The sequence below is a fragment of the Colias eurytheme genome, chromosome 11 (genome assembly GCF_061535395.1).
Source record: "Colias eurytheme isolate Ceu_HAF_F1 chromosome 11, ilColEury1 Martin Lab GWU primary, whole genome shotgun sequence".
Classification (NCBI taxonomy): domain Eukaryota; kingdom Metazoa; phylum Arthropoda; class Insecta; order Lepidoptera; family Pieridae; genus Colias; species Colias eurytheme.
The window spans coordinates 3387601-3415131 of NC_142990.1; the positions used below are offsets into that span (position 1 = coordinate 3387601).

General features: G+C 32.3%; 1 protein-coding gene and 1 long non-coding RNA gene across 2 annotated transcripts in view; both read left to right on the plus strand.

Moving 5' to 3' along the window:
• Positions 1-23814, plus strand: part of LOC149904423 (uncharacterized) — a 34994-nt gene extending 11180 nt beyond the window's left edge. Inside the window, exons 6-16 of the mRNA XM_090107391.1 lie at positions 145-405; positions 2818-2988; positions 4848-5042; positions 6724-6922; positions 9681-9818; positions 10488-10574; positions 13343-13487; positions 16379-16451; positions 17214-17318; positions 19426-19501; positions 20580-23814. Of these exons, the coding sequence (XP_089963517.1) occupies positions 145-405; positions 2818-2988; positions 4848-5042; positions 6724-6922; positions 9681-9818; positions 10488-10574; positions 13343-13487; positions 16379-16451; positions 17214-17318; positions 19426-19501; positions 20580-20596 (1467 nt within the window). The 3' untranslated portion in view covers positions 20597-23814. The remainder of the gene's footprint in view (positions 1-144; positions 406-2817; positions 2989-4847; positions 5043-6723; positions 6923-9680; positions 9819-10487; positions 10575-13342; positions 13488-16378; positions 16452-17213; positions 17319-19425; positions 19502-20579) is intronic.
• A 3-nt stretch (positions 23815-23817) lies between these two features.
• Positions 23818-24678, plus strand: LOC149904424 (uncharacterized). Its single transcript, XR_016457256.1, has 2 exons — positions 23818-24184; positions 24438-24678. It is a non-coding gene; the product is annotated as an uncharacterized LOC149904424 (long non-coding RNA).
• Positions 24679-27531: the final 2853 nt, after the last annotated feature.

Sequence of the window (27531 nt, forward strand, 5' to 3'; positions counted from 1 at the left end):
TGACCTGATCGAAAAAGCGTAAGACGGATACCATTCCAAAATATCAAACATGCTCAACGTTAATAATCAAGTTTTCACTTCTGCCGGCACTCCCGGAGTGCAACCCGTCTTTTTTTAGTATATTTAAGAGGTGCATATTTACAGGCGGAACAAAGTGAGCTGATCCCAATCAGTTGTCTCGAAGTATCCCGGGACGGACAACTCGCAGCAAGCGGTTGTGCGCGTGGTCTCGTGCGAGTCTGGCAACTCTCTACACACCGCTTACAAGCGACACTTAGCGCTCATATGGGACACGTTACTTGTGTGACGTTTTCGCCTAATAATCTGTTGGTGTTGAGTGGATCGGAAGATAGAACGGTGGTGGTCTGGCAATTAGCGGATAATTCGCCCTCGCTGACGTATAAGGTAAGAAATTTGCAGGAACACGGAAACTTGGCTCAACTTGCTAAGAGAAACTCCACGCACCGCTTACAAGCTACACTTTGCGCTCATATGGGGCATGTTACATTTGTCACGTTTTCGCCTAATAACTTGCTTGTACTAAGTGGATCAGATCAGATCAGATCGGACGTGGTAGTCTGGTAATTGGCGGATAACTAGCCCTCGCTGACTTATAAGATAAAAAGTTTGTAGGAACACAGAAAATTACCATAGTATAAAGAGAACAAGTAGGCCGCGTACATACAAATGGCGCGATGTACCTTTGTTCGAAGATAACTTACTTGTTTTCTTCATACTATGAAATTACCTTATCTTGGTGGGACAGTTTCTACTCATTATCTTTAAGTGACTTTTAGCCAAAAGAGCGTTTTTTAAAGATTACTTAAATATGTTATTAATTATTATTAACTACTACAGGAATAAAATTTTATTTTAATTTAAAATTGTCGCTTTGAAATCAAACTGATTAATTTCTTTTTATAATTCAACTCTAAAGTCCGATAATAAATCGTCATTAACGTGCGACGTTGTCTAAGCTTTTCAGTCTTAACTCTGAGCTTTAAAGCCACTGAATATTTAAAAGAATTCCGTAGTAAGTTCTTTCGCTAAAGTACCACTTTGCTAACAGCTTGGCTGCTTTTTAAATAGCTTAAATTTATTGTAGTAGGAAGTTTTAAGTCCTGTCGGAAAAACTATCTTCAGACAGTTCGCTCGTGGAACTTTACACAAGCGTAGTTCGCGCGTCACCGCAGGAAGGAGTTCTGACATTCAGAAAAGTTTGTTTAACTTCTTGAAAACAATTAAAATTTCAAAGGGAAATAAAAGTTAGTAAAACTGGAAAATATGCTGTCTTTTTAACTTTTGCGCCTTTGTAATGTTCTATTGTGAAAGTTACTTTGAATCATAAAAATGTATCAAAGTAACATTATATTCATTTAATGAGGTCACAAAGTTACTCTTAAGTATATATAAAAAACGCTTTCTTCTATTATTCAACAAAATAGAACCTCACCTCTTTATCACAGAATGTGGAGCATTTCAAAAATGCTTTATGTAAAGAATGATTCTTGGCGCTTTCGAAAGCCACAATAAAGGAAGGGCTTTTTCGGGTCGTTAAGTGTTCCTTTGTTGTAGCTTCTAGTGGCAGAAAAATCGTTTTAAAATATCCTTTTACCTTGCTTCTATAATACATCATTTAATGATTTTTAGTTGGTAGAGTTGAATCATTAATGTTTTCTATATATTATAAAAAAGTTTTTAATGTGATACAAGATGAGATTTTCGGGTTAATGTTACCACAGGGTTGTATATTACAAAGGCTTTTAATTCGACCGTAGCCGTAGGTCACTTGTTAATTACTATTACTGCAGTTGCGGGAACTCGTGCCTGTAATAACCGCCAATTTGAGCATTATTAAAGTTTGGAATTTCTGAATTACCTACCAGTTTGCTATCTATGTATTTGTAAATTAAATTACATGGTAAACTTTTAAATAAGTATGTAGGTACCTGAAGCTGAATTAGAAAATGTATGATCTCGAATTATTACATATCCGGAGCAAAATGAGGAAGGACAATTGGTATTTTATATAATACGGCAGAGTCGATTCCGAATGGGCATTACTGGTTATTTATAGGGAGTTTATAAGGATATTTTATGTAACTTATATACACGTGTTGCTTGCTCATTCTCTATAATTGCTGTACTCGTGTACATCACGGTCGAATAATCTCGAAGAGTCTGAACACTGGTAGGAACATGTGCCATGTAACTACAGTTTATGTCGTTTGGTTGTTTCATCAAACGCATCAATTTGTTACGCAGCCGCCTATGTGAATACCGACTAGTTTGTAATATCTAATCGTGTGTTTATTTTTATTGCATACTTCAACTGGTTCATAATTTCAACTATTTTCTTGTACGATGCTATGTTATAATTTTTAAATAAAGTATTTGGAAAATTTAAGTTAGGTACCTACATTATTAATGTGTATGGACTGGACTCTGGAGTCGACGATTCATGTTTCCATGTGACCCGCCGAGTGATGTTATACTTTAGGTTACTTAATTTTTTAGTAACTCCATGCAACTATTCATATCACAATACAACCAACTGTAATTTAAAAAAAAATGTGTGCGTGTACTAGTGTACACACGTAAGAAGTGAAACTTCTTTGTGACCTTATTTTTCAAAAAATAATTTACTATATGCAACTTTACAGAAATACGTTGAATCACGCGTGGTACGGATAAAAACAAGATGGCGCGTATCGAAAAAATGTTACACTAAATATTTTTCCAACCCCGATAAAGAAGTTTCACTTCAAAAAGTACAACAGTAATTTCGTGTTAAAATTACACGTAATTATAACACAGGGGCACACAGCAGCGCTCCAATCGCTCGTAATGATGTCGGACAACCGTCGCGCGATGTCGGGCGACCGCGCGCGGCGCGTGCACGTGTGGCTCGTGGACTCGGGCATCGTGCTGCTGTCCGCCGCCGCGCCCGCCGCACACGTGCACGTCACGCTCAACATGAAGTATGCGGTGAGTGACGTCACACACACACACACATACAGTAATATATCACACTAGGTACACTATGAAACACATCACATTGTACACATATAACATTCGTTAGCATTAAGTGCCACACTAGACACTATCTACACACTACACATGTTGCGTAGGACATCACATATCGCTTATAAAAAGCACTGCATGCCATGACAGACGGATCATTTATATTCGCCAAATAGCAGATATTACATATCTACTGTATTCCTCAGGCCACATGTTATACACCACACTCCGCATGCCATATGCTAAATGCCACAAGGCTAAATCCGTACGCCCCACACCTCATGCCAAACGCCACACTCCGCATGCCATATTATGCTAAATGCCACAAGGCTAAATCCGTACGCCCCACACCACATGCCAAACGCCACACTCCATACGCCATACGCCATAGCCACACATCACAATATATTTCACATGCCACTTCGCTAAACATGTAAGTATGTAACACGGTAACACCATAAGAAAAACATTACCAGCTAAGAAATACTGTTATATAGCACAATTATTACAGTTTAATTCCCGCGTGTGATAAAATTACACTAGGTATATCGTGTGTCAGGATTGTTGTGAAAGATTGTCGATAAAAAGATCATTCTTTTGTTAGAATCCGATCTCAATGTAATAAAGAACGAAAAACAATCTAAATATTTACACGCATATCTGCAGAGATAACGAAAGGGTGTTGAATAAATAGCAAAATACAAAAAAATCTCATTCTTTACTTCATTGGATATTGAATCGATTGAAACGTGCCTCTTTTGAGATTTCGTTAGGATTTGTTTTAAATCCCATCGCGTGAAAAAATGTTGTCACTAGCAAAACAATTTACGCTCCCCTAAATTCGTTATTTAGGGTTCAATCTTCGTTCTCGTGATAGCTAGATGCCCGAAGATGTAAAGAAATAATAAGCCCTTTCCCAGACAGGGAACAATTTGCTTCTCAAATATCTTTATCGACTTCTGAGAACAATAAGTAGATTTCTTTTGCAAGTTCCATCAATACATTGGATACCAATAAAGTTTTCTCTAGCAAAGATGCTCTTGGAGGGTACTTACGTTATTTTCAATAGCATCCTAGAGTACTATTAAATCTAATGATATCGTATTCTTGATGTTATTCAATTTAGATGTAGAAATTACGCTCTTGCAGTTTATATAGTTGTAGTGCGGGACTTTGTTATGAATAATATTTAGACTATACAGTTTACTGGCTCTCTATCATCTTGGACATACTCAACTTAAACCATAAATGTATAGATAAGTTCCTGCTTAACTTCCTGCTTTGTGAAATAATTTTTCGAGTGGTTCAATCAATTCACAGATTATATGTATTTTGGATATTGATATACATGTATAGATTATGATAAAAAACATTAATGCGATGCGATAAATATTGGAAAGCACGAGGATCCGACCCTGTTAGCCGTGTAGTGGTGTGGTATCGGTGTAGATGCTTGTCGACATTAATGACAAGTGTTACCATATGTATATTGCAAAGGAATATATATCGAACTCGTACATTGTTACTCTTATATCTCGTACATATATATTTAGAACTAGCAATCTTTATAACTAAAAAATTGGTTGTCTATAAAGTCAGTTTACTGACGATAGTTGAACGTGACAACGTCCGATTGTGCTTCTTTATCGCTCGTTCCGCGCTCTCGCTTACACTTCAAGCCTTACATGGAACGCCTCAGAGTGAGGTAACGCCGCATGAGTCATGTTTTTTCGTGCGTGCAGCCGGCTCTATCGAATTATAAGACGTTGTCACGTCAAAAACATAACTGTATACAGTTAAGTATCAGTATAATTTCTATCCAGGTGCTATCCGAAGGCGAGAACTCAGTCCGTATCTGGGCGCTCGCAGAGGGCGATAGTGGTGAGGAACGACGCGGGGTGTCCCACGCGGAGCGCGTCACGTGTGTCGCGCTCACTGCTGACTCGCAGCACGTGGTCACGGGCTCTATGGACATGTCGCTGAAGGTGTGGAAACTCGACGGGTGCAAGTTGTCACAGGTGAGTTATTGGCTCAGGATTGTACAGGTAATGTGTTCAGAAAGTCTGGGCGCTCGCGGAGGGAGACAGCTAGTAGATTGGGTCTTGACTCTTGGCAGAATATTACAAATTATTATTCTCCTTTTTCTTTTCGTTTATTTTCTTATCCTAATATTGAGTCGTTTGGTAAGATATTGATGGACAACGTTGCTTAGTAAATAAATGATGTTTATAAAAATTAAAAAAGTATCTACCCGAAGAGGAGTATGTGTTTAAAAGTCAAATTATTATAGCTTAAGCAGACTGACAGTTTGATTAGAATGGAACTTTTACAGAAAAGTAGAATGTAATAACGATACATGTCGAAAATCATGTCTTAAATTCTTAACAAAGTATAACGTTGCTGTTAATATAAGCTAAAATGGGTAATCTGTATATTTATTAAATACGTTATACATTTAATTAAATTAAGTAAAGACCTCCGCATAAATGGTTCGAACAACGACAATGAACAGCGTGAAAATTAATTAATAGGATTACAAAGGTGAAATTTATAGAAGCTTCTTTGATAAAGTATTAATAGATAGAGAAGCCAAGGATTTATTAAAAGTAGTGTTGGTATAGTAAATTTTGTGAAGACGAACTGAAATTAAATAATAAATCATTTTTAAGTCTTTATTATGGCAACTGGAAAAATATGAGCCCCAACAAATTTTTGCCAAATCACACCACTTCATAAAGGTGTGACTTAAAATGGGGACAAAGAAAGTTCATACAAAAGTTCAGTTAGTACGGTGTCACCTTGGTTAATATCAATTTCCAGAAGAATAGTTATTCAACCAAATCGATCAAATAAAATGAGTGATGTTTTTTTTCAGGTATCGTCATTGCTTTTATTACTTAATTATAATACTGTATTTTTGACAAAGATCTACAGTACGGAAGGAAATCCATCAAAAATCTTGAAAACACATCAGTGACTTTAACTCCTTAATGTGCTATAAAAGACAATTCACTGCTTCGATCATAAACTGCACTCTCTCGAGAATTGTTCAAGAAAAATGGAGATATCTCAATCCTTTTCAACTGGTCGAATGAATCCAGATTACTAGAAATCAGAGTATATTTCCCAAGTCGGACACGTACTACTTAAATATTTATATGCTCCGTTCAATTATTCATTTTAGTTAAGATTGTCTTGCTAGAAAAGCACTCACATTTTTCCTGCAATCTACGACTTACCCTCTTTACTCTTGTCTTCTTATTTTACTATCCAAATGATTTCAAGTCATAACTGAAAGTAACAAATTCTATTCAGAATTCTCATATTCTTCAAAAATAGCGTTTAAAATTTATTCTTATTGTTTTGCATGAAATCTGTTTTTGTGGGTTAAGTTTTTTAGTCCTTTTATGAAAAGTTTGAAATACATTAATTCTTTCAACAAATCTAACAACCTTGAGATTCTGAATTGAGGAACATTCCGGCTGTGTGTAGCCGGGCTTAGATTATGAATTTGGATTATCTATACATTTCCTTATGTGATAATACGGAACACACACACCGGATTTGATAATTATGTGTGAGGCACTACCGGCAATCATATCTTGAAAGACGAGTTCAGACAGGGATTTGGGTAGTGTTAGGCCAGCCTTACATATTATTATCCCACTTCTGAAAACTTAAGTATTAATATCATTTTAGGTGCTAGTAGGCCACTCGGACATAGTGACCTGTGTAGCTGTGTCCATCACGAACAAGACCCAAGTGGTCTCTGGTTCGTGGGACTGTAACCTCATTGTTTGGGACATCAACACTGGCTCTGATGTGCATCTCCTATCAGGGCATTTGGGCAAAGTGACCTGTGTTAAGGTCACTGGAGATGGAACTATTGCAGTTTCTGGTGAGTTTATTTTTGCTTTTATGTTGTAAGTGCGGTTGTGTTAGGTATAGATATTTTTTTAGGGCTGAATGCAGGAATTTTTATTTTGTGTGTAGGTAGAATGTAGGATAATTAAAAAAATATTTTGTCCCATTTCGAAAGATCATTTGGTTTAAAAGTGCATCGATCTAATTCAATTAATCTAAGTTATAACTTTATAAATATATTTTTGGAGGTAATGTACCTCTGTCAATTGGGATTATCACCATCCGCAAGTATCCTATTACCTGAATTAGCTCTAAAGATATATCCTAAAAAATGTTCAAGCTTAATCTACCAATTTGTGTAGTATAAGTATTTTGAATTAAATTTAGTTAGCAACCACTCTCAAAATCGAAACAAGCAAAAAAATCCGATTCAAACTTTAGAAAAAATGAATAAAAATATCGCGACAAAACTGAATTTGAGTTAACGAGACGATAAATCTTTCATAACTTTTATTTCTTAAAACTCTTGCGAACTGTAACAGTTAAAACGTTTTCTTCGCCTCTTTTAAATCAAGTAAAAATTTATAGAAACAAAAGTAAGGACATTTTAGTTATGAATTGGAGCATAAGGATTATTTAAATATGAAGTTTACACATCTTTTTTAACTATTTTGGTTTTGAGTCATATTGAATGCTACATTTTTTATGAAATGTATAGGTAGGTATTATTACACTTCGGTCATAGTTCATAAGTAACGTATAATGGCCGTAAGTATAGCCTACCTAATGATATTTGCAAGGAAAGAAAAATGTTGCCATTAACGATTCCCACTAAGCTCACCTTAGTTTTATGGCCCTCCTTAACGAATCATTTCTTGTAAATACGCAATAAAGCAGTAGGGGTTATAAATTATACCCCTGTCACGCCACTCATATGCAATAAATCTACGTCGATAAATAATGTTTTCTTTCCTGTTCATATTAAAAATTCCCATATATTTTTACCAAATTCCGGACAAAATTTTATCGTATATCTAATAAGTATATCTAAACGATTCATATTTAAATTTAGAAGGTGGAAGTTTCTTTTGATAAAATCTAGACGGAAATATTCATTCACAGTGAATCTCGGACTCATTTATTTAATTTTCTCGCAGTCTATTCAACGTCGGAGAAGCACTTAAGACCCTTACATCAAGGGTTAATTTAATTCCCTTGAGAATCCTTGATAATGTTGTAGGATTATTATAAGAATGTGCAATAGCAGATATTTGTAGTAAAATATAATAAGCCTCTATAGACCATAACATACAATTCATTTATTTCCTTTTATAGATATTATTATGACTACAGAGATATTTGTATAAGATTTTATTTTCATGAAACGTATATCCAATTATTTATTATATCATATACCAACTGATAGAAATCTGTTGTGCTAATTATGTCATAAAGATATGAATTATAATAATATTCCACTGTCGCGATGAACAAAATATTTATTTACCAAGTCATTAATCGTGCCTATAGTTGTTAAAACTCTAATTTAAATGCTTATTAATTATTATGAGGATCGTATTTACAAGTCAAATGAAATTCATGATCTACTAATTGAAGTTCAATAGCAAGCGCAATATTTATCTATTGTTTGTGCACATTTGGATTTGTACTCTATGTATATTATATTTCAATAAATTCATGATCACATATTAACATCACTATATTTTTTGTGCGTCAAACATTTAGCTATAGTATTTCTAATCATAAGAACACTCATAATTGAGTAATAAATTTTAGAAAAAGTTAATGTTGGAAATCTGGGTTCAATATAATAGTCGATCAATTATACCGAATCCATAAATAAAATAATCTTAAATTTCTAGAATATTCTAGCACTCTCATTTCGATTAAGATACAGTACGTTGCGTACGACTTACAACTGTAAACATTAGTGTGAAATGGAAATACTCAGAAGTGAGAACTAATTCACATATTACGCTCTGGGTAACATTGCATAGCAAAGCAGTAAACGGGTCAATTATTCAAGCATCTCTAGCCATCTTGTGGTTATGGGATGGACTATAAAGCACATCCCGACTGAGCTAAGCGTAATTACTACATTGTCCAGTGTAATAATTACATTTCGATGTAAGTTAGTTGGTCGATAAAGAGACTGATATTGTAGGAAGCAATTGGATCATAATGTCATTTTGCAATCCATGTATAATATTATTAGTATAAAGCATAGCGGAAGCCTTGGTTAAGCATTGGCTACGATTTAGGGATGAAAATTTTGTTTGGGGGTAAACTGCATTGCACAAACTGTACATTGAATAGGTTGTTTAAGTATTTTGATAAATATATTATTTTATTTTAATATAATATATTTCGATGTAACTTAATAATAAATCAATTTTGACGTCATACGATGCTACTTCTGTCTACTTGACCTTTCATCATCGTGATAAATATTTCTTTTGTCAAACCAATATTCCAAGTATAAACGTTCTGAATTATTTAGGTTATTATTTTTAACTAGCTTTCCACCCGCAGCTTCGCCCGCGCAGCCAAAGAAAAACCCGCATAGTTCCCGTTCCCGTGGGATTTCCGGGATAAAACATATCCTACTTCCGGGGTAAAAAGTAGCCTATGTCCTTTCTCGGGTATCAGAATATCTCTATACCAAATTTCATGCAAATTGGTTCAGTAGTTAAGGCGTGATTGAGTAACAGACAGACAGACAGAGTTACTTTCGCATTTATAATATTTGTATGGATTAATTGTATTACCAGGCGCGGAAGACAAAACGCTAATAATATGGGAGACGAAGCGCGGGCTCGCGCTGACGTCACTCGCGCTGCACGTGCCGCTCCTCGACCTGCAGATCACCAGCGACTGTTCGAGAATTGTGGTGCATTTGTTGGATCGAGGTGAGATTGGATAATTGATGGGGTTGTTGAAGTGAAAACTTCTTTAGCGGCGTTGAGCACTTTTTCTGTAATGGGTATAAAATCTTAAACTCGCGTCAGGACACGTGACCTGATCGAAAAAGCGTAAGACGGATGGATATCAAACATGCTCAAGTTTTCACTTCTGCCGGCACTCCCGGAGTGCAACCCGTCTTTTTTTAATTAGATGTATGGATGATTTGATGGATGTTTAATATTAAGTATATTTTGTCGGAAGTAATGTTGAAGAGAGGAAATATATTTTTTTAAGTTTGTTGCGAATAAACTCAAAGTGCTCTCATTAGAATTAAATCAAGAAGTGAACTGATTTCAATTTTTATTTTATCATTAAATAACAGAATAATATGCGCTTAAAATTTAGCTTATATCTTAACCAAGGCATGTGTCCCGGATTAACACGGAAGTTAATCCGGTACAAGCGGCATTAAGAAATTTCAGAAAAAATACTAATATCAATTTGTTCACACAATCACTTTTGCCTTACAATGAACAATCAGTTACTTAATGAGCTCGAAAATCTTAATATTTTCATCAGACCTTTATTTTTCGAAGATATATAAAATTTCTCATTTATCCATATACTAATAAATCTACAAATTTCCAAAGCTATTGAACAATAATATCCAACAGGTTGTCTGCCGATAATCTGTTTGCACAACACGCCGGCCACATACGTCAAGATACCGACTTACGCTGCGCCCACTAAGGACGTTGATGGTATGTACTTATTGATGTTTGTTTGAATGAATGAATGAATGAAAAATTCTTTATTGTACACCAATTATGATATATTTTATAAACTATTATATTGTTTGTATGTTTTGCAAACACTAGAAAAGCGATGCTACATTATTCCTGCAGGAAAATGGCTATATTATTTATTTTTTTTGTTTTGAGCCTGTTACAACAGGGGTCGGAAAATGCGACTAGTAATTTGCATATTTCTAATAATAAATGATTTAGGTACATAACTAAACATAATATTATCTTAGACACAACAATAGTGCCAATTTACAAGCCTTTAATTTAAATGGAATACCAAATAAAATGCAGTTTTTATACGCTATAGATCCAATATCGTCGGGGTTCGAATGAAAATCGTATTAACTCGATTCCATCGCATGTCATACACGATGATTGGAAAGGTTAACCGGAATTTTCGCACACGCTATATTCCGCTCTAACTGTAAAACAGAAAATAACATTTTTTTTTCTTCATTCGGTTACGTAAAATCGAATAAATTTAAAATATAGTATACTAGCTGACAAATTTTGTTGTGCCAGGACACCCTAATTGCGTTAGGGACATTAAAAATAGTTTACGACCTATAATTCTAAGAGCTGTACCATATAGGGTCTACTACATAAAAATCATAAAACAGTCGTCGATCCATCAAGTCGTCCTCCTAGTCGTTTCTAAAGAATTTGGTTAACACTGTTGCATGAATTACTTTATAAATATCACAGTACATTTATTAAGTCCAATTTTCCCATCTTTTATCATAATTCGAGCGAAACCCGTATGGAAGTTACTTTATAAAGTGGCAGCAAATTCAACATCAATATTCCACTGCGCTTCATTAGAAAGTTCCGTGAGTGCAATTTGCTCCGTCTTCAGATTCCATCTATTCAATAGAATTTGATTATATATTTTAAGTTCATTTTAAACGCAGCTTATTGATTTTCTCGGAACCCATTTAAATATCATAATATTTTATCGAAACCCTACAACATACATACATTCCTTACAATCAGGGTTGCCTGGAAGAGATTGCTCTTGAGCAATAAGGCCGCCTTTTCGTGCATATGTGCCCGTGTGTTATTATTGTATAAAATTATAGTCTAAGTTTGTTTGCCCTGGTATGTATGTACAATAAAGCATAAATAAATAAATAAATAAATAAACATGCTGGTAGATTGAAAATCATGACACAATTTTTAATGAACTCTTCGAGAAAGCACATGTGATCTATATTTAGTAAATAAAGCAATATGAACCTAACGTCTACCTTTTTCCAATTTATATTCATAAAATTATAGACTACAGGCCCGTGTTGAAAAAATTATGGGTCATTTGACCCACCAGGTGACCTATCTAGAACGATATAAGAGCATAAAATAATAAAATTCAGCACTATGACGTCACTTGTAAGCTGTCCACCTAAGTGCAGATGAGAATTCGAAGGTTCAGGTAGAGATTTTCTCCCCTTGTCTCCATGATTTTTGTACGGCGTTGCGAAATAATTGATTAAAAGTAGTATAGAAATAGTATGACACAGATGCCGTACAAAATCAAATGACCAAATTTACCCCGGCAACTGTCGAAAAATAAAAATAAATTCCGACTTTGTGGACCACCATTTTTGTACGGCATCTGTGTCATACTATTTCTATACTGCTTTTAAGCCATTATTCCGCAACGCCGTACAAAAATCATGGAGACAAGGGGAGAAAATCTCTACCTGAACTTTCGAATTCTCATCTGCACTCAGGTGGACAGCTTACGAGTGACGTCATAGTGCTGAATCTTATTATTTTATGCTCTTATATCATTCTAGATAGGTCAGGTGGTGGGTCAAATGACCCATAATTTTTTCAACATGGGCCTGTAGTCTATTACTTGTTTCTCAGAAATATCCTTTTTATAACATTTATAAAAGGAATCTATACTTTTATATCCGCATGTCTGATCGCTCTCAATAATTCACAGAAACACGATCGATGCATTGTATCCTAAAACAATAGATCTGAATCGGAAAATATGATTCCCTCAGGAATATTCTTCTTTGTATCTTTACTTATCATGATACTGGACCATAATGCATTAGGTACACAAATCCCAATGGAGTAAAAACGAATATAATAAACTTTTGTTACAAAGATAAAAGAAGAAGTTAAAAAAAAATATTTATTTTACGGTAAGCGAAAAAGCAAATGTCAACAGTAAATCGATTAATGACGTGAAAATGTATTGTTCCAATTACCGGCTTATTGTCGTCAAGCCAAATGAGTCCCATAGTTATAGCAGGCGGGTTAATGTGGTCTGGTATGCGAGACCGCGTAAATTGTTCTATACCACAAAATGTTTGAGCGGTTGCGATGCAGTACGTTTTTGGAAAACAAGCCATTGTTTAAGGCTTTTCAGCATTAATGAAGGGGATTTATTAAATGTTTTGTTATTTGTTTCTATATGGAATACTTGTTTGTTTTGATATGTCGAGCGTTTGAGAGCTATTGTAAATAAACCATCCAGGGAAATGTAAACAATGCCCTGAAAATGCGTAGATATTATTTCAAATACCTTCATTATATGTATGAATACAAATTTTAAAGAGAGTTTATAAACATTTTCTTGTGTTATTTATATCAGTTATACATTTCTCCATATTTTTATAATCTTTTTCTATATTTTGTTGAAAATATTATCTGTTCAAATGTTAAATAATAGATTAGGATATAATAATTTCAATATATCCTTTCAACAGAACTTCGTCCGCTAGCTCCAAAGCGGCCAATGCGAAGATTGCTCAAGAAAGAAGTATCTCTGGACACTTACACTTGGCAGAAGAAATACGCGCATCTTACATCGGCTGCTATGATGGCGCAAGTTGATGAACGACTCAAACGGAGGTGAGATACTTATTATTAGTTTCATTTTATCATAAAACATATATACAAAATAATCAACTAATGGATAGTGACTGAAATATTTAGATTTTAGAAGATGCCAATGTATTTAGGCATCGTAAGTCTGCCATCTTCTCTTATTTGTATCCTTTTTGTCCAGCAATAATCTCATCTTTAATTGAATTAAAAAATGTCGTCCAAAAAACTGTTACTATAGGATTGTTCAAAAAATTATGAGCACAATTAGTCACGAATCACGAACAAATAACACGAATTTATAATACTAAAATTACTTAGAAATAAATTGTAAATAATTTGGAAAATCCAAAAGTGCACGCCTCATAATTTTTTTTTAATAAATATTTATTAATTATTATTTTTGTTTATTTAATAACAATTAAACCACATCGAATCAGACCCTGAAAAATGAAAGGGTTCTATTCCTGAGCATACTCAAGCGTAAGAGAAAAAAAAAGACTCGATTAGTAAAGTATTTCGGTCGCTATCGTGTTAACAAGAAAAAGGATCCGCACATACAGACACACGGACGTCCAAGACAGAACTTTTTTAAACTGTTTTTTAACTAGTTTAAATAACAAAAATGACATCAAAAATATCATGAACGTTAAAAATAGTGTTTTTTCTTAATATGTGTGTGTATGTATTATCTTACAAGTGCAATGTATGATACATAAAGACATTTTAAGTTTGAAAAATCAGATGTTTTGCGCGAAGTGACAGTAGTACCCACCTCAACGCTTCGCTTATGAGGCGTGCAATAGTCCGGTAATAAACGTCAAACGATTCGTATTAGCATCCGCATGTAATAAGGAAATTGTGTAGGATGAGATTGCAGGATACGGAGATATAGGGAAATACAATATGTCTTACTGATCGTGGATATAGAAACAAATTTATACGAATATATTTTAAAGAGAATATGTTTTTTTTTTTGTATTTGGTAGAATATCTCTAAAATTAAAGTGCAGATTAAATAATATATCGAATTGAGATAAATTTGTTTTATTTATTTTTGTAATAGATAGAAAAGTCTCTAAAATTAAAGTGATTACGAACGACTAAAAAGTTGCACTAGCGGAAAACTGAATTCTCGGTAGGAATTGATCGGCTTCATTTTATTTTTCATTTTCATCTCGGGTTAATTGCAGACTAGCCCTGATAAACGGTTAATCTATAGAGAGAGCAGGATATCGTCGATATAAAACTAGGTATAGGCACAGAATACATAATAGTAGCTAAACGCTACAGAACGGACACTCTCCGCCTCCCGCCAAATTTAAACACTTACCTCACCCCGCACGATCGTGATTAAAATGGTCCACATTTTTCTGCAAGGACGACGATACGCAACGAAGATTGACAACATTAATCAAATTGACTTAAAGTAATTTTATTATTTTGGATTTGTGATTATGGTTTTTCGTAGAAAATGGTTAGATATTGTGCTGTTTACGGATGTATTTCATCAGAAAAACGCGAATTTTTTTTTATGCTAGTCACAAATGTGCCAACCATAAAGCGTTAACACACACATTTGCAGTCTCTACAGTGTGACTGTCAAAACGATAATTTTGTATGGAGTGTCCGGGGTGTGGTATAGGTTCAATATTGGCAGATATTATAAATAAATAAGTTCTAAGCCTAAAAGGGGATGAGCCGCATTTCCTCATTTTCCATTCTGTAATTAAGATTTTTAAAATTCAAACAAGCTAATGAAAATGTCTCATATATTATCATATTTTCCATTTGATAACAAAATTAGTAGATGGAAGGCTTCTAATATACGAGTTTAATTTATTTAAAATGCATACTCACGTGAGATGAGAGTGGTCGGCTAAAAAGTTATCTTTTGGGAACAGATTGTTAATTTTTTGCATTAATTTTTGCTCAGACATTTTAAACCTATGTATAGATATAAAATATTATATAAAAGTATATTGCGTACACATTTGAAACATAATATGAATCGAATATAAGATAGGTAATATTAAGCAAATACCTAGTTATGTATTTTGAAATGAAACGCTACGTGGACTTGTAAGCACGGCTTTAAATTGAATGTTTCCTTGAATGATGATACAAAAAATATCTTAAATATTGAATTATTCAATATTTTAAATATAAATTCGTTTTATAAAAATTAAATTTCCCATTACACGTCCCGCAAACATCAAATGCATAAGTTAAACCAAGCTATTTTCGTTGACCTTTCTTTCAAGTAGTCGGTCATTGGCACTACAACTTTCGCGGATCAATTACGCAGGCTATTTCAGGAATAGTTTGATGTTGTTTGGAAAATTATTGAACATTCTATAAGTTATTTTGTTTGTAGGTTCTGTGATAGTTATAGAACACTAGCTTTCCGCCCGCGGCTTCGCCCGCGTTTTCAAAGAAAAACCCGCGTAGTTCCCGTTCTCGTGGGATTTACTAACAAAAACCTATATTATGTGTTAATCCAAGTTACTCTCTATATGTGTGCTAAATTTCATTGCAATCGGTTCAGTAGTATTTGCGTGAAAGAGTAACAAACATACACATACACATTACACATCTATCCTCACAAACTTTCGCATTTATAATATTAGTAGTAATTAGTAGTAAACCACAGGACAGTTCTTTGGCATATTAAGATAATATATATTATGTAGTTAGATGTAAATGACATGTAATGTAAAATTATATTGTATATGGACATGATTTTAAAAGAGCAACTATGGAGTTTCTTCCCGGTTCTTCTCCATAGATACTGCCTTCCGAATCGGTGGTAAATTTAAAAAATGTAAAGACGATTTAAAAGTGCTTCTAGAAGAAGTCTAATTGAATAAATAAATGTTTGAGTTTGAGTAGGATTCTAGAAGAAATTTTGTTTATAGATTCTCCGTATCAGCTTCGATGGAGGAAATATCTAAAATACAGGAAGCGAAGGCGAAGGATCTTGGATCGCAGGTATGTTTATTGTGAATGCTGCTGTAAATTTGATACAGTTGAATTTAATGATGATTATAAATTAATGATGATTATTCATTATACATGTCTTAAAGATTTTTCAATTTTCACGGGTTGTTATGTTCAAACATAATATGTAAAAGTAAAGTAAAGTAAGTAAGTAAAGTATGAAAGTAATTATTGAAATTTAAAGCATGCTTAAATATGCTGCTGGATGTAGTTTTCATAGAATAAAATTCAAATTCAAAGATGTTTATTTGTGTAACAACTTGTAACTACTTTGTGTGTATTCACCGAGATACAAAAGAAATGTTGACGCAAAAACTACAAATCCATATTTAGTAGGTACTAAAAGACGTTTAATACAAGAAAATTATTTTTATGCAAATGTTACAATAACAAATGTTTACACAAGATTACAACAAACATAATATTAAGTATATAATAAAAATATAATATTATGTTTGTTTGTCGGGTTTTCCTTCCTGACGCTATAACTCCAGAACGCACGAACTGATTTCCACGGATTTGCATTCGTTGGAAAGGTCTCTGGCATCTCAGGTTTGTAGCAAAGAATATTCAGGAAACATTTCAACAGAAAAGCGGGAAAACCGGGAAAATCTTTTTTCACATACAGCGCCTTATGTAAAATTTCGTTTGGTATTTAAACATAAAGTGGCGAAACGGAGTTCGCCGGGTTCGCTAGTAATATTGTATATTTATCTCCAAAAATATAAATAAGTAACATTACAAATAAAACAGGTGAGCTTAGGGCCGGAACAAGCGGCACTCGCTCAGTCGCAGCACTTCGATCAACTCGAAGCGCTCTGGAACAAGATCTCGCCGCCCAGACGACGATCCAACAAGGTAATTATATATTTTAATCTATTTTGGATGAGTTCTATTGCCTCTATTTAGTACCTAGCTACAAAAAAAAAATACAAAAATCTTTATTGTTACTTAAACATTTTGTAGATAGTACAATGCACTAATCTCCACACTAGGATTCCCTGTGTTGTGGAGAATAGTCTCTTCCAGCTTACATCTATTTACACAGTTTACACAGAATTAAATTCTTAACAACGAAAATACATAATACAATATTCTAGGGCCCTTTTAGTAGGTGTAAAGGCAAAATGGACTGTTTTCTATGAGCTATAATTGAAAATATTGAAGTTTTTTCGCACTGAAATTTCATATTAGACAAATTTCCATATTATGCCTCTAAGGGATGTGGATTTTCGACGAACGATAAATTTTATTTTTTTCTTATTCAACCTGTATTTTTTCTTTCCTTTCGTTAATTTTTTTTATCCTTCAAAATGTTCAAATATTTGTAAACTGCTCTTATTATTACGTATAGATTTGGCAAACATAAAAATAATTAGGTAAATAAATTGCTTAAATTCAAGAAAAAAAAAGCTCTTTCAGAAATTTTCCGTCATTGAACACACACATGATTCAAGCAAACGCTAATTATATTCAAAATACAATTTGCCTAACGATATTATTTTCACATAATCCTAAACTATTTTTTCCAACACGTAATATTTGCTTATTTTCGCTTTTATTATTCCATTATTGTACTATAACTATGTACATACTTAATACATCGGCTTAAACTTGGGTATATTTATACCTAATAATTGGGATTTCATTGATTTCTAGGAAAGTTATTTTTTTTTAATAATTTATTACGTAAAATTTTTAATGCCCTGGAAACAGTATAGAAATATTATTTTTGGACCCCACAGCCATCCATTACTTTAATTCCTTAATAGATCCTTGTAGACTTACCGCTTCGAAACCTACTGAAATTACGTTAATTAAAAATGTGTCAAAAGGTTAATTTCAACTTCACAGATATTGCTGTTAAATATTGAGCCATTAAAATTACGATTAATTAATTTCTATAAATATTTATAAAACTACGCTCTTTGTCAGACATGGTGATTTTTAACATTATTTATTTTATGTGCACTTAAAGTTTTATTTTATGAAAATTATAAAACGCGTGTACCCTAGATCTCATAAAATAGCCAATAAACTACTACTGTTTCAATTGTATTTATTAAACTAAAATATATAATAATAAAATTAATATTGGATTTACGGTGATCAAAGTGTGTAATTTTTGTTAATATTCAGAAAATTTCTTTACAATATTATTATCTATAAACGACTGACGCAATTTTAATATAATATAGTCGCTGATTTCTAAATAATTATTTTTATTATTCTCAAATAATAGATAACAGGAAAAAATAGTATGTCTATAGTGACCTCACTAATGAATATTTTTAAATAATAAGATTCTTGTGACGCAAGCAAACTAATATCTATATTCTATAAGTTATGTTATAATTAACCAGTCAAAACGGATATATTTTGTTGCACTTGGGATGAATTCACGCGTGTAGCTTTATTTGTAATATGCTATAAAAAGTAATAATGTCTTTAGTTTTTAAGTTAAATATTTAATTTCAATGTAACCAATGAAATGTAAAACCATTATCATATTGGGAAACTGTAATGTTAGTGTGTGTGTGTTTTTTAATAAATACATAAACTTCAAAAAAAGGAGGAGGTTTTCAATTTAGCCGGTATTTTTTTAGTGTTGATATTATAAAGCTTTCTAACATCTGCTCATTTAAAATTGTTCACAGCACCTGTCTTTTTGCATATTACCTAAATAGTTGAGCTATTAAAAAGTATTAAAATGTTATGTAACATGATTTATTCGAACACACATTGAATATATTGTCAAATTATTGCTTCCGATCTTTTATAAGTTGTACAGAGTTTTACAAAGTTTGAATCAAATATGTCAATTAAAAAAGATGTAATTAAAGTTTTGTGCAATACAATAATTTCATGAATTTAAGCGTGTTTTTTATATATTAATTATTTTATTATTATTTTTATAGACTCGTGTAGTGTAGAACATAATATTATAATATCGTTCCTTTTCTAGTCGCTATCCAAACAGAGCTCTCTGATCGAGCGGCTTGACTCGTCTGATGAAGAGCACACTCCTGTTGAGGAGCAAGGTAAGGCTATACGTACACTACATTAAATAAATGGATTTTTGTGTAAATGTAGGTAGAGGTAATTTGTAAAGGTTTTGTCTGAATGAAGTCAAAGCAAAATTAAAATAAAGGGCAAGATAAAGGATATCTAAGCTTGCTATAAAGAGTTTGCAATATCGGGAATTTGATATAATAAATAAATCGCATTTGAAAACCGTTAAAATGTATTTAAATTGTTGACATAATATAGACTTAGTTTATCAGCTCTTAACGTGGTTACGCTACACTGAAAGGCAAATTCTTTACCATCGAATATAAACCGATGCTATAATTATGTTAAATTTAGCACAAAAAGATGTCAATAAAATGTTCCGTAATGAGACGTAGGTACTTAGATATGAGTCCCACGCCACTCCCACACAAAACGAGAAGGTCTTTATCGTTTACGGCAATTAAAATCGATTTATGTACTTATAATTGTGGTGAATTTTCTCATTTCAATCATACAAAAAAATATGTAGCTTGTGGTATATTTTTCTTTGTAATATTCATTCAGACAATGTGAAAAATCTATAATAGAGCTGAGATAATAGAGAATATCAAAATAGAGAAATCAATAATTTTTATCCCCAATATTATTATTTGACTAAAATAATATTAAAATTATTAATACTAGGCTTTACATTGGAAATTAACTTAATGAGGGATAAATTTAATTCATACCTAGTTACTATAAGTTGTTTACAAATCTTACGAAATAATTAGTAAAGGTCTTTCAGTATTAATTTCGTATTGATACTTCTAGTGCTACTTCACTACACAATGACATCTAAAAATAACTTATCTGTACTAGAAGATTTTATAAATTCTCAAAAATAAATAGTAGGTTCAAAGCAGTATAAGCTTCTGTCCTGGTGTACTTATAAAATATTACATGAAAATATAATATTGCGTCGCTTCGCACTTGTACTATTTCCAAAGCTTCTGTGAAAAGGGAATTCCAAGTATCTCCCTCTATAAAGGTTAATTAACAAGCTTAATCCATCTAACTATTGCTTTGATTTATGTACAAATTATAATTCCAACTCTTCTATTGCAGAACATATGGTGGAGTAAAACAACATACGAAACATTTTTAATTTATTTGGTACCTAATAAGCTTATTTTTTGAGCTGGTCTCAACGTATTTAATATTATATTTTGTTTAGATAAGTTAAACGAATTTTAATCGTTATTTACTTTTATAGTACAACTTTAGTATTATTTGAAAATACGTTGATAATTACTGTGGTATATTTTCAATTGTTTTTAATCGCACTTATCTCAGAGCTTACGGGCTAAATGTATCTAATCGTAGTTTGTTGAATAAACATAGAGTAGGTACCTAAAGTAATTCTTAACCTCCTAAGCCTCTGCAATGTGATCTTATAGTTCTAGCTTCTATATTGGACAAGTTTCTTTAACTTCATTTTTACATGTTTCTAAATGATCAAATACATTAATTTAGGTCTGTGCTGTTTTAATTATTTCTTCTATTATTGAATGCAAATGAAAGCATTAAAACGAAGTTACAGAAACTTGTTTTTACTATTTAGAGTATGAATGTTGATGTTATCTACTATAAAACTTAGAATAATCGTAATGTGCTATATTCAAAGTGTATTTATTGTTATTTTATATTTAATTTATTCTTAAAAACACCGATATATACCAATAATGTAAGGGATGTTTCAATAGATGATTACTTTACTATATGTGTGACTATCCCGTAGATATTGCATTTCAAGCATTTCGCTATAACTTTTAATTTCAAATAAATATTAAATAATAAGCGCTACGTTAGTTAACCCTTCTTATATCGAACTAGTTTTCCAAACTGTGATCCCTTGTTAAGACTTCTAAGTAAGTATCAAAGCAAGTTACCCTAACATAAGTAAAATAACTTATACTCTAGTGATGGTCTAGTGTACTTATTCTATGTACTTACCTTTTACACGTGTTGTAGGAATTAAACGTCTTCACATAAAACATTAAATAAAACTAGAAACACAAAGTTTGGGTTAACATATTTGGATGTTTTTACAGATAAACAATAAATTTGGATTTATAAACATAATAATTATGGGCATAAACAAATCATTTATAAAAATTAAACTTGTTAGACTGGCAATTGTTTTTCTCGTTTCCCTCAAGGGTTGCTTGAAAACCTGGGGACATTAATTCATAACCTAGATTGGATTAGCCTAAATATAACCATTTGTTGTGAAAGTCGAAATGATTTAAAGGATGAACAAATGTTGTTGGAAGTGCTAGATCAACAACATTTGTTGATTGGAGTGTTAACAGTAAGCTTATGATAAATAATTACAATAATTATTTCTTAGTTTGTTTTTTATGACGCATTTTTTTAGTTATGACGAATTATCACCCAAAATGAATAAATTTATTTCCATTTTATAAATAAAAACCAATTTTTTTTTAATTCAGTTATACCGTATATACGTTACTCAAAGTTATTATCTACTATTTACAAAACACGTAGCTATTAATTATAGACATAAATCCCCATAAAGTTTTTCAGTTTATTAAAGTCCTGATTCATATCATTTAATTCCCTCTTTGTTTGATGTTTTTAAATATTTAAAAAATTGAAGAGAACTATCATAACATGTTCTAAGGCCGCGTTTCCATCTGCAAGAAAACTTCCGCAAGAAATGTCCGACAGCCTGTCTGACAGCAGCTTGCAAGTCCAAGACCGCGTTACCACCTGCAAGTAGACTTGCAAGCTGCTGTCAGACAGACTGTCGGACATTTCTTGCGGAAGTTTTCTTGCAGATGGAAACGCGGCCTTAGAAACAGTCTTGAGTAATTTTTTTCGTTGTAAGTACTTTATCTTACATAGAACAAGTCTTCTTTTTACGTTACTATAAATTACGTTGTAAAGTTTTAATTAGGTATATTTTTTATTATAATTATTATTGTGTTAATGATGAAATCACATGAATTCCATATTGATTTAATTTTTAATGTATTCAAACTTGTTTGGAAACCGAGTAACTGTTGACGAGGAAGTTTTAACTTTTATGTAATATTCCATACATTATATTGAATTTATATTTTATTAATAATTAATAATAATAAGATATTATCTTCTATTTCTGTATAAAAGTTTTTGTATTAAATATTTGTTTGATATGGGTTGACTCTAGTTACATCGACTTTTTGAAAATTTAATGTGTTTGTTTGTTACATATACAGGGTGTCCCACTATCGGTATACTAAGCGCGAAGAGACTTGTAGTCTTGCATACACACTGATCACGTAAAAAATACTTAAACAACAAAATAACGCCAAAAATTGTTTCTAAATTTTTCCTTAAAATTCATGTTTTGTTATCTAGTTTCGCGCAGCCGGCATATATCACTTCTCTAATGTGAGCATTCTGTCTATGAAAACATAATATTAAACGATAGCTCACGTGCTGGTGGCAAAGTTGGGCGGGTTGCTTGTTAAGCCGGGTATCCACTTAGGTTCGCCGTGGTTTGCAAACACTGTGTGCTCCGCGAACGTGAACATGTACAGTGTACACACAGGGGTGTACACAAATTTTAGAAATTCATCTGAAAAAAAATGCATCTGGAATTTTATAAGTATATTTTACGTACTCAGCGTATGCAAAACTATAACCTCCATTGAGCTTAGAATACCGACGGCGGGACACCCTGTAGGTATATTGATTTCAACTTTAGGATACATTGTTATTAACATATTATCATTTTATACTTTAAATGGATCTCAACAAAGTTGTGAAATATTTTTTTGTATTTGTTAATACATCGATATCAAACAAAACTTTGCGAAAATTCTTTTAGTAGTTTCAATTTGTATTAGTGGTTACCTATTGTTAGAATACGCAATAATATTTTATAAGTAGTTGCACATCTCGTAGTCTATAGCATTAGAGCTGCATTCTCTTCGGAAAATAATGATTTTATTAAATTGTATATCTATGACTAATATTGTTTTTTGCTTCAACTTTCTAAACTGACACCTAAAAGAGAATTCATTTGTAAGAACAATATTTTAAGAACTTCACATCGTGTAGAAAACATCTTTGATATTCAAGCAAAGATCAAAAGATCCCAAGAACAACTGCTACATCGAAATATTTTAGAGAGATAAATCCGAGTGGATTATGGAAATTTTAGTTTTTTTTTCAAGCAATTAGCGTAAAGATTCTGTGTTTTCTGTTAATTTAATACATGTGTAATATATTTATTTAATAAACCAAATGTTACCTAAGTTTATCATTATTTAGAAGTAAGAGACATGTTATTTACCGTAGACAGAGAAACCAATAGACAAATTGATAGTTTATGTCGCATTCACACAAGAAAAAGAGCAACTTATGCCGGTGTTGTGTAAAGAAATGAGAGAGAACGATAAAATTTTTTGTTTCACCCAGCGTGCCACTTTTTTCAAGAAAAGAAACCTACTTTGCTAAACAAAGTTTGACAGCTAACTATCGTCTTCCCTAAAAATATAGTTTTTACATGTTCTAAGTTACGTAATTCATGGTATGTTTGGTTTTTAATGATTTAGACTTACTGTTAATACCTTATAAAATAATACCATGGTGCGGTGTAGCGTTAAAGGGTGTTAAAGTGATAGTGGAACGAAAATGCCTGGATTGTCTTTTCACTCGTAAGTATACAACTCTTTATCAGTTTATAGGCCTTCATGATATTTCAGCGTGTTAATATATTGTGTATCACGTGCTGTTGACTTGAATACATTGTTTAAAAACCACAAAAATAACAATTATAAATTTTAACCTAAAAAATTTTGTGTTGCCAACTTTTCTACAAATTGTTACCCACTATTATGGGTAATAATAATATATATTCTGCAGTGTGTATTTAATTAAATATCTGAAATATTCAATGGCTTGTTCCAGTTTTCCTGAACCGGATAATTTACGACAAATTTGGATTGTAGCTACAGGATGAACAGATTGGAAACCAAAACCGAAGGTTAGAAAGTATTACGGCAATCACCACCACCGCGACGCTGCCCCGCCGAAGACAATGGACACTCTTGGTTCCAACTTCCAACATTGAACCGGAGGGACGTAGTTAATTAAGTTAGAGATAATTTAAATGTAATTTTTTTATTACAATAAATTATTATTAAGTAAATTTCGTTTTTTTTTGCGCGTTCGCGGGTCGGTCAATATAATTAACGTGTGTATCTGTTAATACTTACGAAAATAAACATTCTTTTATTTTTTTATTTTATTTTATAAAAAATAATGAACAATCGAGTTTTCATCTACATTATCATTACATACACATTTTTATATGGGATTATGATAATGATATATATTATACATACTAGTGGTCCACCCCGGCTTCGCCCGTGGTACATATTTCGCAATAAAAGGTAGCCTATGTCCTTTCTCAGGTATCAAAATATCTACATACCAAATTTCATGCAAATTGTTTTAGTAGTTTAGGCGTGATTGAGTAACAGACAGACAGACAGAGTTACTTTCGCATTTATAATATTATATAGTATGGATTATATAATATATAGGTATGTGTATATACATAATATGTATTACCCATCTAAAAGTAATATGTTTATTATATACTAGCTGCGCTCCGAAAACCATACATACATATGTACATACATAATTACAAACATTTTTTCTTTATAATATTAGTATAAACATGTAAGTATGTAATGTGGATATCTCATTATTATCCACTTATGTTATGTGAATAATGATATTGAGAGATTTGTATCTTACAAATTGCGGGGTAATTTTTCCCTCACATGGTAACCCTAAATATTGTGACGTATTCTTTTTTATCTCTTTCTGCGACACGCATTGCCGGTGTCTATTGGATTCTCTGTCTACGTTATTTACTTTTTTCTTAGATAACGCTATTATTATATTCCAACGAAAATATTGTTGTTACTCTTTGTGTGCTCTTTATAGGGAAACTGTGTATCCTTGTTGACTATTTGTATGAAATTTTATAAATAATTGAATTTTCCTATCATTCGAACGAATTTTATTTTCGACCTGTCGTGATGTTATACCTGAAAATAAATTCTCTGTTTCCTATATGCTGTTTTATTTTTTCACCTATGTAAGCTGATAAATGATAACATAGAGATTTATGTAGGTATGTGTAAAAAGTTACGATATACTTAGTATGAACATTGAACATTAGTAAATTGATCAGTGATTACAAATGTTTTGCAATATTTTTTTAAGTATTGTATCGTGGCTATGACGCTGCACATTTGTACCTTATACATATTTCTACATAAAGAGAAGCTGTTCAAAAACTTCCTCTAAGGAAGGACCTCATTTGACCAGACTACCAATATTAATAAAACACCTAATATCGTATTTACGATCAATTGACAGTCATTTAATGTATGGAGTATCAAGTACTTACGCCTAAACTTTTTGGTAGCTCATACTTCTTCAACTGTTTTGTATAGTCTGGTCCTTGGTTTGGTCTATTTTATTATAGCAATTTTATTACTATTTTAATATAGCAATTTTATTACGTAAGTACTTAGGGAAAATATAGATATTTACTACTTTTCATGATTCATATATCAATAACTACAATTTGAGTACACTCACGTGTTAATTGTTAAGAATAATAAACAAGGTTAATGATATAATAATGAGCAGCCTTATCGGAAAGCTGTTAATAATATTTTGAAGAGCTATCTTATCTCTTAAAGATAAACATATCAGATGAATTAACTTCGAAATTATTACTCATAGCTACCCAGAAAGTGCTTAGAGAAGCTCATCGAAGTTTCAGCATTAACCCTTAAGTGAAAATGCAAATTTTATTGCGCTTCAGCAGGAAATGTTTAATTAAAACAGTAAACCTTGCAGGGTTCTTTCAATTTTGAAGAGCTATCTTATCTCTTAAAGATAAACATATCAGATGAATTAACTTCGAAATTATTACTCATAGCTACCCAGAAAGTGCTTAGAGAAGCTCATCGAAGTTTCAGCATTAACCCTTAAGTGAAAATGCAAATTTTATTGCGCTTCAGCAGGAAATGTTTAATTAAAACAGTAAACCTTGCAGGGTTCTTTCAATTTAAATGACCATAATTGAAAAAAGGTTGGCATACAGCGTAATATGAAAGAAAACTGTTAAAAATGCGCCCTAATACATCGATAAACCAGTGCAGCAGTTGTGAATGTTATGAATATGGTATTGTCCCGTTTGATACCTGGACTCCCGAAAGCATTTATCGCGTGGTAGCTATAACTCTGGGAATGTGTCTATCGACAGTCGCGCTAGTGCTGCTATTAATCACGTCGTACTTGTTCACACAATGGAGAAAGAATTACAAGAACCAAGTGCTCATTCAGTTTATGATATCGAGATTTATATACACGCTCCTCAGGTATTGTTACGATGTTCTGAAAATATGCGAGTTTTCTTTTTATTTTCCGAAATATAGTGAATTAATGATTTTAATTTATACAGAAGCCACAATGACCATCTGGATGTTTATCTTCACTAAACAGATGTATGACAGTTTTGTAAAAGTCTTCAATTTACGATGTACGAGCATAATAAAAGTCGCTCTTGTTGTTTGGATTCTTCCCTTTATTGTCGTTATTTCACTTCACTGTGTATGCGTTTTATATTTAAAGAAGTTAGTGATATTTTTAATAATATACTTTGTGATCATGAGATGGCCATTACTAATAGCTAACGCTTTACTTCTCGTGATGGTGCTGAGGGCAATTTTAAAAAGGAAAGTCAAGAATACCGATAAAAACCTACGCATTATCACAGTCATGGTGATACTTTTATTCAGTTTCTGTTTTCAACAAGTAATTGTAGATATTCATAATATTATGTACATTATACGAAGAAACCACTTTTACACAACCTTATATTTCATTGCTTCAATTGTAACAATATATCACTGTGCCTTTTCGATATTTTTTTGGCTATTCGGAAACAAAAGTACGGTAAAATTATGGAAATTAA